The sequence below is a fragment of the Octopus bimaculoides genome, chromosome 26 (genome assembly GCF_046866305.1).
Source record: "Octopus bimaculoides isolate indiv1 chromosome 26, ASM4686630v1, whole genome shotgun sequence".
Lineage (NCBI taxonomy): Eukaryota > Metazoa > Mollusca > Cephalopoda > Octopoda > Octopodidae > Octopus > Octopus bimaculoides.
This window is the reverse complement of record NC_142953.1, coordinates 27324054-27340108: the sequence shown is the minus strand read 5'-3', so window position 1 is coordinate 27340108 and position 16055 is coordinate 27324054. Positions and strand designations below refer to the sequence as shown.

At 35.4% G+C, this 16055-nt stretch overlaps 1 protein-coding gene across 1 annotated transcript in view; it reads left to right on the top strand.

Annotated features, from left to right (window-relative positions):
• Positions 1-11926, top strand: part of LOC106884157 (cytochrome P450 3A9) — a 38833-nt gene extending 26907 nt beyond the window's left edge. Inside the window, exons 10-14 of the mRNA XM_089342439.1 lie at positions 2432-2589; positions 2849-2937; positions 5463-5600; positions 6972-7134; positions 11563-11926. Of these exons, the coding sequence (XP_089198565.1) occupies positions 2432-2589; positions 2849-2937; positions 5463-5600; positions 6972-7134; positions 11563-11646 (632 nt within the window). The 3' untranslated portion in view covers positions 11647-11926. The remainder of the gene's footprint in view (positions 1-2431; positions 2590-2848; positions 2938-5462; positions 5601-6971; positions 7135-11562) is intronic.
• Positions 11927-16055: the final 4129 nt, after the last annotated feature.

The window sequence follows — 16055 nt, the reverse complement described above, 5'->3', positions numbered from 1 at the left end:
AAAATTAAATTCAAACACTTGAATTTCAGTTTATTTAATACTCAGGGTCAGGAAAAATCTTGTGATGAAAAATGGGGTCATGAATGATAAAAGTTTAAGAAGAGCTGTGTTAAAGACATGCAACAAACCTCTAACGAAACCACCACACATACCCGTTCAGAGCTTCCTTGCATGTGGTAAACTTGTCAAACTGTTAAAAGAAGGTATAATATGCCATTCATAAAGGAGGAAGCAGAACAGATGCTAAAAATGAAAAACCTATCTCTTTCTGATGTCATGGAATGCATTGTTAAAAGGAGGCTCATCACATTCTTGAAAGAAAATAACTTTCACACAAACACGCAACATGTCTACCATCCAGGGAGTAGCTGCCTCACACAGCTACTACAGCATTATGATTGGGTACTGAAACAGCAGTTCAATCACTCAAATGTGGATATGATATATCTCGACTTTGCCAAGCCAGTTGACAAAGTTGATCATGCGATTATATGTCACAAACTGCATGACTTTGGTATCACTAGAAAACTAGGAGGGTGGCTGTATGACTTCTTAAAAAGTAGATATCAAACAGTTGCAGCCAATGGGGCACTTTATAGGGAGACATCAATTCACAGCAACGTCCCTTAAGGAACTGCGCTGGGACCACAACTGTTTGTATTGGCTCTCTCATACATACCCTCAGCCATACAATCTGCCACTCTCATCAGCCATGCCTATGATACAACGTATCACAGAAGGACAAGGACCCTGATGACATACTAAAACTGCAAAAAGATCTAAATTCAATATACAAATGGGCTGATGAAAATAACATACAATTCGATGCTAAGAAGTTCCAAAAACTCCACTATTGGCCCACAAACAGATTACAATCAAAATACATTGGACCAGTGGGTAGAGGAATCCTTGAGCTGGAATCAGTGTATGACCTGGGAATCCACATGAGTAATAATGCATATTTCCAGGATAGCAACACTGTGCAGGTGAACAACTGGTTTGGGTCCTTAGATCATTCAGAACCAGAAAGGATACCATGCTACTTCTATGGAGGACTTTGTTCTTAGTCGTCTGGAATACTGTTCCCAAATATGGTCACTGCAAAGTGTCAAATTGGTGGCCGAACTTGAAATAATCCAGTGCCACTACACAAAGAAGGTTAACTCGGTGAAACAGATGAGCTACTGGGGAAGGCTACAAGAACTGAAGTTCTACTCCCTGGAGATAAGGCGAGAAAACTATGCAGTGATATATATGGAAGATCCTGGAAGGTCTGACTCCCAACTTTGAAATTCAAAGTTATACCAACCACTGAACTGAACGGCACTGCATAATACCAAATATCCCATCTTCTTCAAAGCAATGGTGGGGGTACAAACGCAGACACACACACACACAAATATACACATATATACGACAGTCTTCTTTCAGTTATCGTGTACGAAGTCCACTCACAAGACTTTGGTCGATCTGAGGCTATACACATACACACACACACACACACACACACACACACACACACACACACATATATATATGCCATCCAAGTGCCATCCATCAACATGTGCTATCACTTTGATGGTGGACTCTTCAATCTCGCACGTCTCCGTGCAAAGACAATGACCTCCGCTCTCTCATTCTTTGCATCCAGAAGGGTTCCACTTTTAGTTTCTTGTCAACTACAGCCGCCTTGAGCTGGTTTCATCTGCCATGCCTACCACCTCGATGGCTTCTTTATGTCATTTGTGTACAGACTCATCTTCAGCAGGAAATCATAGGAAATAAGCAGTACATGTGTGCTTTATAAATATTCTTTCTATAGTTATAAGGTTAATATACAATATTAAACATTCTCATATACTCTTTTAAGAATGATATTAATCCACAGTTTTATACATTTTTAATTAATATCAGAATCTGGTCCATTATTAAGAACAATATTATCAGAATAATTATTGGTTTAAATCCTGGCACAAATTCTGGACCACTAAACAAGACATGCTAGGAACCACACAGGTGTTCAACTGTATCAATGCAATATTTGTATGACCTTGTTTACCCAGAGCGACCATATGGGAAGGCACCGGTTAATCCACACAAAGAGCAAATATTCTTGTTTTATATATAAGAAAACATTTTTGAAAAGAGAGAGTTTTGTTAAGCAAGTCTGTGGGTGGGCTTAAGTCGATTACATCGACCCCAGTACTCATCTAGTACTTATTTTACTGGCCCTGAAAGGACGAAAGTCAAATTCAACTTTGGTGAAATTTAAACTCAGAACTTAAAAGCAGACGAAATGGCGCTAAGCATTTTGCCTGACATGCTAACAATTTTGTCATCTCACCACCTGTGAGAATAACTAAAACTATAACAAGGACTTCTCTCAGAACAAAAGGTATTTAATCATAATATTTATATTGTTTTTCCATAGGAATTACCGACAATGAAATCTTGGCCCAATGCGTATTACTTTTCTTGGCTGGTTACGAAACTACCGCTTCTACTCTTACCTTCTTTACACATTTGATGGCATTAAACCCTGAACACCAAGAAAAATTGCACCAAGAGATTGAAGATGTTTTGGGAGAGGTAAGTATATTACAGCTAGTTAGAAATTTCGTTGCTGATTTAATTCAAGATTTACGATTTTTGGCGGATGTGCTAAAAAAAAAGGTTGGCACTTGCCCTCAAAGTTTGTCCGGGCAAGTGGGGACCTTCATAATGCCAAACAGATATTCTCCATCGTTGAGACGGTGGCAAAACAAAATTGCTTGTGTGGAGCCCTAATAAAACTGGAACAATGAGATTATTAATACTGTTATAATAATTTCCTTATTTTCTTTTCTAGGATCTTGCTACTTATGACAGTGTTCAGAAATTACCTTACCTCAACATGTGCATGGATGAGACACTGAGATTGTATCCCATTGCGAGTTCGTACGTTTCCTTTGCCTTTGTTTCGGATATATTCACATATTTTTTCTTCAGTAGGTTTTCCCTTACTTCACTGCGATGCATACATATATTTATGGGTAAATTTATGTATATATCTTGTGTAGGAATGAGTGAGTGTTTGGATGTGCACGTGTATGTATATTTGTACACAAATTTATATATGACTTTGTATGTGTAAATGTATGTGTACATGTGTGCATATGTGTATATAGTGTATTTATATATTTATATATATTGTGTATATGTGTGTATGTATATATATATATATATACATATATATATGTATTCATAGATATATATATATATATATATATATATATATATATATATATACATATACATATATATATATATATATATGTATTCATATATATATATATATATATATATATATATATATATATATATATATATACATATAGTCTAATAAAAGAACAGAAAAAAAGAAGGCTTTCCCATCCACATGGGAGTCAAACCCATATCCTTTTGTTAACGTGACTAAGTGTGTTACCTTTACACCAGTGAATCAGCCTTCTCCTTCCTGTCAAATGTAAGACCTATATATTAGTTTGTATTTATTTAAACAAACTTTATATATGCTTTCGGTGCAAGTGGGTTTTTTTTTATTACGCCACCATGATTTACAATCCTGTAAGTAATAATAATAATAATGGTATTTTTATATAAGCTTAAAGCTTATGACAATCATATAGTTCTTAAATTTGACAGGAAGGGGAAGGCTGATTTGCTGGTGTAAAGGTAACACACTTAGTCGCGTTAACAAAGGGATGTGGGTTCAACTCCCATACGGATGGAAAGCATTCTTTTTCTGTCAAGGGCTTATATGCCCTTTTATTAGTCTATTTTCCTTAGTCATTTCCTTAGTAATCACCATAAGCTTTAAGCTTATATAAAAATATCATTATTATTATTATTTACAGGATTGTAAACCATTTGCACTGAAAGCATATTATATATATATATATATATATATATATATATGTATACATGTCTCTTAAAGGATAGAGCTCAAAATCAATGCATTGAAGATACTTTATTGCAGCAACAATTATAATAATAACAGAAACAACCACAATAAGCCAAACCTATGCACATTTCAATAGGGTATCCCGGAAAAATAAACCACATCATAAGATGTCTCGTAAAATATTGTAACAAATTACAACATATTACAAATTTCTGGATACTCCATCTCATCAGGGTCGCATTATTGCCATCACCAATACCATTATTAGCAAAACACACACATCATCCAAGAGGGTGAAAGAATAATCGTCGATTATTCTTTCACCCTCTTGGATGATGTGTGTGTTTTGCTAATAATGGTATTGGTGATGGCAATAATGCGACCCTGATGAGATGGAGTATCCAGAAATTTGTAATATGTTGTAATTCGTTACAATATTTTACGAGACATCTTATGATGTGGTTTATTTTTCCGGGATACCCTATTGAAATGTGCATAGGTTTGGCTTATTGTGGTTGTTTCTGTTATTATTATAATTGTTGCTGCAATAAAGTATCTTCAATGCATTGATTTTGAGCTCTATCCTTTAAGAGACATGTATACATATATATATACAAAAACTCAACTGTGAGTTTTTGGCTAAGACTGTTAACAGATACTATATATTTTGTAAAATTTGTTTTATAAAAGTATATATTTAATATATATATATATATATATATATATATATATATATATATGATTTAAGATTGTACGTAAAACAAAAGACAGAGACAGGTGAGGGAACAACAAATAAGGTGTTTGCATTTCCCGATCAGGGAAAATGGAAGAGTCTTTGATGTTTTGAATCTACACTCTTCTACAAAAAGGAATGAGAAAAGAAAACAGATGGATAGAGCAGAGAAAAAAGTGCCTGCGCTTATATACATATATAGGTGCAAGAGTAGCTGTGTGGTAAGAAACTTGCTTACCAACCACATGGTTCTGGGTTCAGTCCAACTGCATGGCACCTTGAGCAAGTGTCTTCTACTATAGCGTCGGGCTGACCAAAGCCTTGTGAGTGGATTTGGTAGACGGAAATTGAAAGAAGCCTGTCATGTATACGTGTGTGTGTGTGGTGTGTAGGTATATATTTGTGTGTCTGTATTTGTCCCACCCCACCATCACTTGACAACTGATGTTGGTGTGTTTACGTCCCCGTAATTTAGTGGTTCGATAAAAAAGACCAAATGACTGAAACAAATAAAAGAATAAAAGAGTAATAGAATATATATATATATATGTATATATATATATATATATATATATATATATATATATATATATATATATATATATATGCACATAAAAGTGTTTGAATTTATGTGTGTGTGTATATATGTACATATGTTTATGTATGCATATGTATGTGTGCATACGTAGATGCCTGCATACATGTGTATGGCAATAATTGACAAATGCGAAATGACTTTTGTTAATTTTTGCTTGTTTGCTTTATGTTTATAAACTGCTGTTTCAGGTTGGATCGTCAGTGCAATAAGACATGCACAATAAAAGGCGTGAAGATTCCTGAAAATCTGACTGTCAGAATCGCTGTGGATGCTCTACATTACAATCCAAAATACTGGCCAGAACCGGAAAAATTCATTCCAGAAAGGTTAGCAATTTAAATTATGCTTTCATTCATAGAGTGCTGCAGATGTGTCCATGAGGTTTAGAGTTTCTATTCACAAATACCCAAGTTTTGTGTTTTACCTTCAGATCTACGTTTATATCAGAAGGTCATTCGTAATTCCACTCAACTTTTTATGTATTCATAATCTCAAGTCTACATATATACACTAATTGAATTGAACTGTTGCATATTCTGGTATAACATCAAAGACATCTAAGTATTCAGAAGTAACAGGAAGGGCTACACAACGCTTGCCTTAGTGTCTAGTGGAGAAAAAAGAAAATATATGTGTGTACAAGCGCCTGATATCCCGGTTACTGAGTGGCAAATCTACATTCAGTAAAGTTTTATGAAATTTACGATTGCATCTTATAATCAGTTATTGTGTTTATTAAACCTGTCCAGAAATTGGAGCGCTTCTGTAGAAAATACTTGGCAACCCCTTTCCCTAGTATCATAAAGAAGGGCAGTTCGTATAGCCAACCAGGAAATTGACTAATATTGTTATTTGTCAAATTAGTGTCGTCAATGAAGTGTTATGTTCTTTCCTTCTATATTTTAGAGAATTAATGATTTATCAATTTTGTCTTATGTTTGTTCGCCGTAGCAGTGACAAAGAATTAAATACTACCTGTGAAGACTGAGCATTTATATACTACATTTCTCATCAGGAGTCTATTGTAGTTCAGGAGCAGTTAGACAGGTGACTGTTGCAGGTAGACTGCAGTAGAATGCATCTTGATAGTTATTGGGGAAAACAGTCTTCCAAGCATTCGTATCATTATCCAGGACTGAAGTACCACGTGGGCAAGCCAGAGATGCACTACTTCTACTGAGAGTATTGCTCAAGTTTTTATTCAGCCCATCCCACCGTATTTTCTGGGGTACGATAAATACATACATAAAAGCATATACATATAAATATATAATATATATACAATAGAAATGATCACCAATTATAATCCTCAATTGAAAGTGTGATTTTCTTCATTCTTGTTGAAGTTACCAGTTACTCCAGATTTCTTGAAATTCTAGGCGATATTTGGATCTGTTTTATCATACATTATGAATTACTCTGGATGTTAGTTCTATTTGGATTTAGTGGTACCTGATTGTTTTGTAACGTTAACCCAGTTCGCTTAACCCTGAATGGTCTCCGGATATCTGCCTGGATTTATTAATCCCTTTTACATTTCGTTATATAGTACACGTGCGTATGGATGCCAGTAAAACGAAGTGGGTAAGGTTTAAAAGCTTTTGACCAAGGGGCTAGTCTGATCAGAGGAGATCCCTATATAAACAACAACATCAACAATATATGGTTATTTACGCAAGTACATTTGTCATTTACAGATTTAGCGATGAAGCGAAGTCTAAACAAGTGCCGTTCACCTACTTACCATTTGGTGCAGGACCAAGAATGTGTCTTGGAATGAGACTGGCCAAGCTGGAGTTCAAGATAGCCGCTGTTGAAATGATTCGAAATTTCAAAGTTCTTCGATGTGAAAAAACCGAAGTAAGTTCTGTTTTTTTTTTTTTTGTATGTAAACTTTGAATTATATATCAAATTTATGGGTATATATTTCAAATATGTATATATATTCTTTTACTTGATTTTATATTGTAACGAGGTAATTTCCTCTCGAGTTCTTTAGTCTGAAACATAGGTTCAATTCCCAGTCGAGACTTTATCTTTTATCCATCTTTTACTTGTTTCTGTCATTGGACAGTGGCCATGCTAGAGCACCACCTTGAAAGATTTTCTCAAACAAATCAACCTCAGCACTTATTTTAAATTCTGGCATTCTATTGGTCTCCTTTCCACTCTACTGTTACGAGAATGTAAACATACCAACACCAGTCATCAAGCGATGGTGGGGCAACAAACACACACACACATCGTTAAAATGACTGTTCCACAATGTAACTTTCTGTTTTGTAGACAGAAAAACAGCCAAACGGAGGAAATATCTTCATTTATAAAAAAGATCAAAAATAAAATCACAGATGACAAAAAGAGAAACAAACACAGAATCCAGTGAGAAAAATATTAAAAATAACGGTTAACAATTATTTTTAATACTTTTCTCACTGTCTTGTTGTCATCTGCAATTTAATTTTTGATCTTTTATATAAATGAAAATATTTCCTCCGTCTGGCTGTTTTTCTCTCTACAAAACGGAAAGTTACATTATGGAATAGTCATTTTAACCAAGTTGTATTTATTTATTCATCACCCGATGAGATACATCTGCACTACCGGATACTCCGGAACCAGTTGTTGGATGTCCCGCCCAAGAGAAATCAGTGCTAGATGTGTCAAAATGATTGTTGTGATTAATAAGAAATTCTCGTATATTCCATTTTTTGTCTATCATTTGTTATATATATATATATATATATATATATATATATATATATATATATCATCATCATCATCATCATCGTTTAACGTCCGCTTTCTATGCTAGCATGGGTTGGACGATTTGACTGAGGACTGGCAAACCAGAAGGCTACACCAGACTCCAATCTGATCTGGCAGAGTTTCTACAGCTGGATGCCCTTCCTAATGCCAACCACTCCGAGAATGTAGTGGGTGCTTTTACGTGCCACCAGCACGAGGGCCAGTCACACGGTACAGGCAACGGCCACGCTCAAAATGGTGTTTTTTACGTGCCACCTGCACAGGAGTCAGTCCAGCGGCACTGGCAACGATCTCGCTCGAATGATTTTCTAATGTGCCACCAGCACAAGTGCTAGAAGACAACGCTGGTACCGATTATGCTCAAATGGTGCTATTTGCGGGCCACTAGCATGGAAGCCAGACAGCTGCTCTGGCAATAAACACGCTCGACAGTGCTGTTAGTGCTCCACTGGCACGGTGCCAGTCATCGAGTACGGTTCAATTACAATTTCACTTGCCCCAACAGATCTTCGCAAGCAGAGTTTAGTATCCAATGAAGGAGAGGTTGGCATGGGTGCCAGTTGTCTGATTCGGTTCGATTTCGATACACACACACACACACACACACACACACACACAATAATAACTATAATAATATATCATGATAAACAATTGCAGTAGGGAAGGTGTCTATAAGCCATTCAAAAACACACAAAAACCGTTAGACTCTTCAACATTTAAATTTAGTTTGCCAAAATATTTTCGTCACTTTGAGACCGTGACCTGTTCACTGACAAAATTCTGTGCTGCAATTTAAATGCTGAAGTGAATCTAACGTTCCCCGTGTGCCCTCAAACGGCTTACAAACACCTTCCATGCTGCAATTGTATATATATATATATATATATATATATATATATATATATTTAAGCAACCAAATTTCTCTTAACAAAATGATTGTGCATGGGGTCACAAAGCAGCCTTCACATAATAACCAAATCTCCTTCAAATCTTTATAGTAAGCCTAATGATTGAAATAGATTTCAATATCTTAATTTTCTCATTAAGATGTTGCTGCTTTCATGATCCAGTAGGTAAGGGTGATCAGAAGTGGAAGCTTCAAATTTCTGCCAGGAATTACAAGGGACCTTATTAAATATTTTTTTTAAGCAACCAGTTTTCCCTCAACAAAAAGATTGTGTGTGAGTGTGTGTCTATGTGTGAAGAAGGGGCTACAAAGCAGCCTTGATATAGTAACCAAATCTCCCTCAAAATTTTTATAGTAAACCCAATAATTGAAATAAATTTAAATATTGTAATTATCTCTTTAAAGTTGTTACTTCTTTGATTGTCCAGTAGGTAAGTGTGCTTAGAAGTAGTAACTGAACACACCAGTAGAGTTTCAGGTCTCTGCCAGGAATTACATGGGGTCTCATTAAATATTTTCATTTAAGCAACCAAATTACCCTGAACAAAAAGATTGTGTGTGAAGAAGTGGCCACAAGGCAGCCTTCATAGAGTAATCAAATTGTCATCATATCTTTATGGTAATTCCATTAATTGAAATAAATTTAGATATCTTGATTTTATTAAAATTATTGATGATTTGGTAGCTCAGTAGGTATGGGTGTTGCAAAGTGGTAATATAACAAGTGGAGGTTTCAAATCTCTTCCAGGAATTACAAAGGTTCTTATTAGATAACATTTTTATTTACGCAACCAAATGTCCCTCAGCAAAAAGATTGTCTGTGTGAAGAAGGGGTCACAAAGCAGCTTTGACATAGTAACCAAATCTCCTCCACATCTTTATAGTAAACCCAATAACTGAAATAAATTTAAATATCTTAATTTTCTTTAAAAAATTGTTATTGCTTTGATGGCCCAATAGGTAAGGGTGTTTAGAAATAATAATAAAATACTCTAGTGGAGGTTTCAAATCTCTGCCAGAAATTACAAGATGTCCTATTAAATATTTTTATCTAAGCAACCAAATTTTCATCAACAAAAAGATTGTGTGTGAAGAAGGGAGTCAAAAACAGCCTTGACATAGTAACCAAATCTCATTCAACTCTTAATAATTGAAATAAATTTAAATATCTTCATTTTCACAGTAGAATTGTTGTTGCTTTGGTGGCCTGACAGGTCAGGATGTTTAGAAGTGGAGGTTTCAAATCTCTGCCAGAAATTATAAAAGACATTATTAAATACTTTTATTTAAGCAACCAAATTTCACTCATCAAAAATATTGTGTGTGTGTGTGTGTGTGCAAAGAAGGGGCCACAAGGCAGCCTCCACATAGTAACCAGATCTCCCTCATATATTTATAGTAAATACAATATTTGAAGTAAATTTAAATATCTTAATTTTCTCATAAAAATTGTTGCTGCTTTGGTGGCCCAGTAGGTAAGGGTGTTTAAAAGTAGTAACAAGACACAAGCAGAGGTTTCTAATCCCTGCCAGGAATTACAGGGTGGTCTTATTAAACATTTTCATTTTTTATCTCTAGAGATAATTAAAAAAATGAAAAATTTTAGTAAGACCCCTTAGTGCAGGCCCTGGGTAGGATTGAACCTGCCCAGGATGTTCAATGTGGCTGTCTAATTATGTCTCTACCCACAAGACCACCAAGACACCCAACATTACTGTAGTAAATTAAGGGATATTTAAATCTATCATAACTAAAGATAAAAAACAAAACTATCTCATCACAGCTGTAGCTCAGTAATTAATTCCAAATTGGGGACCTGCTTAGATGCCTTTGTAGGTAAGGACATTGATTAGTAAGTAGTGATTTAATATACAGGGAGAGGGTTTCAACCTGTAACTCTCTCAAGGAATTACAAGAGCAGTGGAGTACGGGGAGTAAATATTTTATTTTAAAAAAAATTTCAAATTTTTATGAACACCAAGGATAGTGCTCTTGAAAGGGATTGAACCTTGCTCAGGATGTGTAATACAGTGTATGCACTTACCCATATGGCCACAAAGACAACAACACTGAAAGCAGGCAAAAAAGAAGCTATTTAAATTGATTTATATATCATATATTTTTTCTTTTACTACCAAGGTCTGCTCCTGCGGTCAGATTTTATTACTAAATTGTTTCCAGTTCTATATTTAAGAGATGAGGAATTATTTACATTATTTACATTTGACAGACACCCATCCCCATCCTGCTTGTTGCCAACACAATGCTCCGGCCGATACACCCTCCAGCCCCCATCAGGTGTCCTGGGGAAACCTCGAACCCGAGTTCCCATTCCTAAGGTATTCCTCGATATTATTATTGTTATTATTATTATTATTATTTAGGTCACTGCCTGGAATCGAACTCTGAATCTTTGTAAAAACTCGCATATGGCATAGTGGTTAAGAGCACGGGCTACTAACCCCAAGATTCCAAGTTCAATTCCAGGCAATGACCCGAATAATAATAACATTGAAAAACACCCCCGAAATGAGAACCCAGGCTCATATACACATTAATGTATTTTTGTATGTTTGTCATATGATTTAATAACACCAATTTCTCTATTCCAGGACCCTCTTCAATTAGATGACGCCTTCTTACTGGCTTCCAAAAACGGAGTCTGGGTGAAGTTTGAACGAAGATTAAAAAAATAACTTGAAATACTGCACTATTAAATCAGACTTTTGTGAAATTATGTACGATTTAATCATAGATTGAAAAAGTAAAGTTATACAAAACAAAAATTGTTATTATAAAACTAGAAAATATGAAGATAATTTTTTAATAAATGCTTCCCTTTCATCTAACCAACATCTTTTTCTATATATATTTTATTGGTCATTAAAAATAAATCTCATACAGATTTTCTCAGAGAGCTATAATTCTACAGTTAACATGTGAATAAATTTGTATTTTTATTAGTTGTTCTTAACATTTCTGTTTCAAGTCTTTTACTATTTTCTTCTTGTCTTCCTTATATTTTCTACTTCAAACATCATTATTTCTCATCTCTAACACACACTCTCCCTCTCTGTCTGTCTCTCTTTCCCAGAAAAACAAAAGAATAACAGAAAATACAAGAAGGCCTTCTTTATAGAAATCGTAGTAATGACACAAATATTACAAAGTTTTCAAATTTCTAATACCTTTCTTAAGTCTCAAATTGAAATATTCTTAAATGTCTCCACATGAATAATTACATGTTAGCCAACTGGAAAGTGCAGCCTTTGAACCACATTTTTTTGGAAATTATCTTACTGTACAGGTCTTCTACTTTGATGTTTTCTTTTGTTTATATCATTTTTATTTCTTAATTTTTTTATTTTATCTACTTTTGCTATATTTTTCTTCTAAACACTTTCCCTATTCTTTTTCTTTTTATATTTGTGTATACATGGTCAAAATCATCTTTCTACAGACTATGAGCTTAAGTGCACAGTTTGGCTGCATATCCTCATATTGTTATTACTATTCAATATATTCTACCAAATGTGCTTCCTTTAATGTTTCTTCTTACAAAGCATAACCAAGGGAGAGAATCAGTGATTGTAACACATAAGCCATACATCTATTCTTCTCTGAAATAAAATTGATATCATTTCTGATTTTCTCATTGATCATGAAATTTCATTAAGTGGCTGTCTTCCATAGTTCATTTGCTATTCAAAGCATTCAAACTAGAAATAACAACATTCAGGTAACAACAGGTCGTGTGAAGGGCTTGTTTCTTACAAGAATCCACCATTTGCATGTGTAAAGGTAATTGTATTACACTAGATATAAAGTAAATATTTCATTCTTTATCTAAATTGAGCTTTTCAAATTGACTGCTGATGTATACAATACACTCGAGAAGGTGTGCACCTTTTGTGACAGACCATGCCTTCCTTTTGCTGGGCTCAAATCTCATTTGTGGACCCATGAAAAACAACCTCCACCAACTATTCTGTCTATATATGTGCACACCTTTCAATGCCGTGTGCGCCATAAGGTCTGAAAATCTCACAGAGGCCTCAAAAGACATTTTAAGATCCATAAATATCAGAACTTATCTGCAGCTCTTGGTGGTCCAAATCAGAGGTGCAATCTGTGTGGGTGTCTTTGCGAAACATTGTCTGGTTTAAAAAGCTACATCAGATGCCATGATGCTTCTAAGGTGTAGGTACAGGAGGGGGTCAGACTCTGCATAAGGAGTAGGCATTCACCATATATACATACATATTAGTTTCATTTTCCTAGTTTATCATTGTATATACACACACATGGAAGGCACACGGCTTAGTGGTTAGGGTATTTGGCTCACAATCATAAGGTTGTGAGTTCAATTCCCGTCAACTGATTGTGTCCTTGAGCGAGACACTTTATTTCATATTGTTCCAGTCCATTCAGCTGGCAAAAATGAGTAGTACCTGTATTTCAAAAGACCTTCCTTGTCACACTCTGTGTTGCGCTGAAGCTTCCTGAAGACTATGTTAAGGGTACGTGTATCTGTGGAGTACTCAGCCACTTACATGTTAATTCCATGAGCAGACACATGTGGATGATGTTAGTTAATCAAATCCTACTTGAACGCATTTTCAGATTTTATTTTTATAAGTTTACAAGTATTTCTGTTTTATATCTCTACAGAGTAACAATAACTACATCTAGCTGAATAGATTGTAACAAAGTGGTAGTAACCAGGTGAAGTTGATGTATTGTTAAAAGGAGATAATCTAAAAAATGCTTTCGGAATTACATTTTATTAATGAATCTTATTTTCTAATTCAAATTAATATTATTGAACTAATTTCAATATCTCAGCAATTTTTTTTCTTTTTTTTTTTTCATTTGAATTATAAAGTTTATAAAATGTAAATATTTTTTTTAAAATGTATTACATTACTTTTCAACATGTAAATACTAAACAGTATATATAAAGGACAAAATCCTTTTAAGAGCAGAAAATTTTGCTGGCAACCAGCCATTTTTCTGCTCTTAAAAGGACTTTGTCTTTTATATATACTGTTCAGTATTTACAAGTTAAAAAATATATCTTTCTACTTGTTCTACAATACATTTCAACGCTTCAAAAACAAACTTATGTTTGTTTACATATGACGTAATCTGTATTACAGTACGTCCGTTTCAAAATAACAACTTCTTGGAACCTCTTTGACATCAGAGTTCCTCCGATGCTGCTTTTAAATTCATGTGTGTTTTGATGATAAATTTCTACCCTGGTCAAGACTATTCCTTCACATTTCAGAAAATAAAAACTTATTCAGATACCATGGTTGATGATGCACAGATATGTGAACAGGTGTGGACTTCACTCACTAAGTCGACGTTTCCCAAATTCATACAATTTTGTGGACTGAAATCCTGGGTCTATCATAGATCTAAGTTGGGTACCTAATACAGTGAGTGCCAAAAGACTCTCGTACTTTTCTATCGTTTGGCCAATGCCAGCGGTGGTGGTTCAACTGCGTCATTCTATAGAGGGTCGGTAGAGTCAAAGTGTGACGATACCTTAGGGAAGACTATGAGCTTAAGAAAATGACCATCTCACCAGCCTATTCTGAAGAACATTCGGGCTGAGGTCCCTAGGTAATTTCCAGAAATCCTTGTTCTGGCAGTGTTACCGAGGAGCCTTACCTGTTCGAGATAAGCTCACAAGGCATGGCTGACCCATGTGGAGGCGCAATGGCCCAGTGGTTAGGGCAGCGGACTCACGGTCATAGGATCGCGGTTTCGATTCCTAGACCGGGCGTTGTGAGTGTTTATTGAGCGAAAACACCTAAAGCTCCACTAGGCTCTGGCAGGGGATGATGGTGAACCCTGCTGTACTCTTCCACCACAACTTTCTCTCACTCTTACTTCCAGTTCCTGTTGTACCTGTAATTCAAAGGGTCAGCCTTGTCACACTGTGTCACGCTGAGTATCCCCAAGAACTATGTTAAGGGTACACGTGTCTGTGGAGTGCTCAGCCACTTGTATGTTAAGTTCACGAGCAGGCTGTTCCGTTGATCGGGTCAACTGGAACCCTCGACGTCGTAAACGACGGAGTGCCAACAAAAAATGGCTGACCCAGCTCACTGACTTGCCTAAGATGCGTACGGGATAAGGAAACTGTCCTGCATGCAATTGTGCAATGTTTGGGTGTGTTGGATCTGTGGACTTATGTCGAACAACTGTTGTCAAGTATTGGAAGAGTACAGCTGTCCGCTGAGTCAATTGTAAAAACTGACACACTTGCCACCTTGAATAAAGAAGGTAAGATTTGTTTTCTCATAGAGGTTATATGGAAGATCAGAATGAAAGGATTTGTGACCGGCAACTTCATTTCTGGCCCTGTACTGGTGACATTTTTTCACTTTTCATCTGAAAAGGAAAATAGGGCTGGAAAGGAGATGCCTTTCGGCTGTTGCGTTCTGGAAAAGATAGAGGAGTGTGGTATGGATGTTACGAATGAATGTACCTACATGAATATCCCATAAAAGATGTACTTAAGGTATCAGTGGTGGAACGGGGCTTGTGGGGTTGAAGCAGGACCTGTCCCCCACTTCATTGTTTTTGTGCCTTTGTTTGTTTGATCATTTGAATTAATTTGTCATAAATTTTTTAAAAAAAAGATTTCATCTCTATGTAAATTATCTGACCCCATCAGATCGTACTGTCCCTTCTTTTGACCCTTAGAAGGTAATAAAATAATTAGTACATGTGAGCCTTTTTAGAAATATATTTTTCCTGATGAAAGAGGTGGTGTCCAAAAATGGATGTAAATATCTTCTTTAAGACTGGACAACTGGACCCCCATAAATGGTTGCAGAATTAATAACTGGATTAGTAACACCCAAACTTTTAAACTTATAGACTCTTAACTCTTTATATGGCTTTGTCTTATAATCTGTAAATCAACCTGTATATGTATTTATCTTTTCAATATATTTTTAAAGTATACATCTACATATTTATATATTTTTACTCTTTACTCTCTACTCTTTTACTTGTTTCAGTCATTTTGACTGTGGCCATGCTGGAGCACTGCCTTTAGTTGAGCAAATCGACCCCGGGACTTATT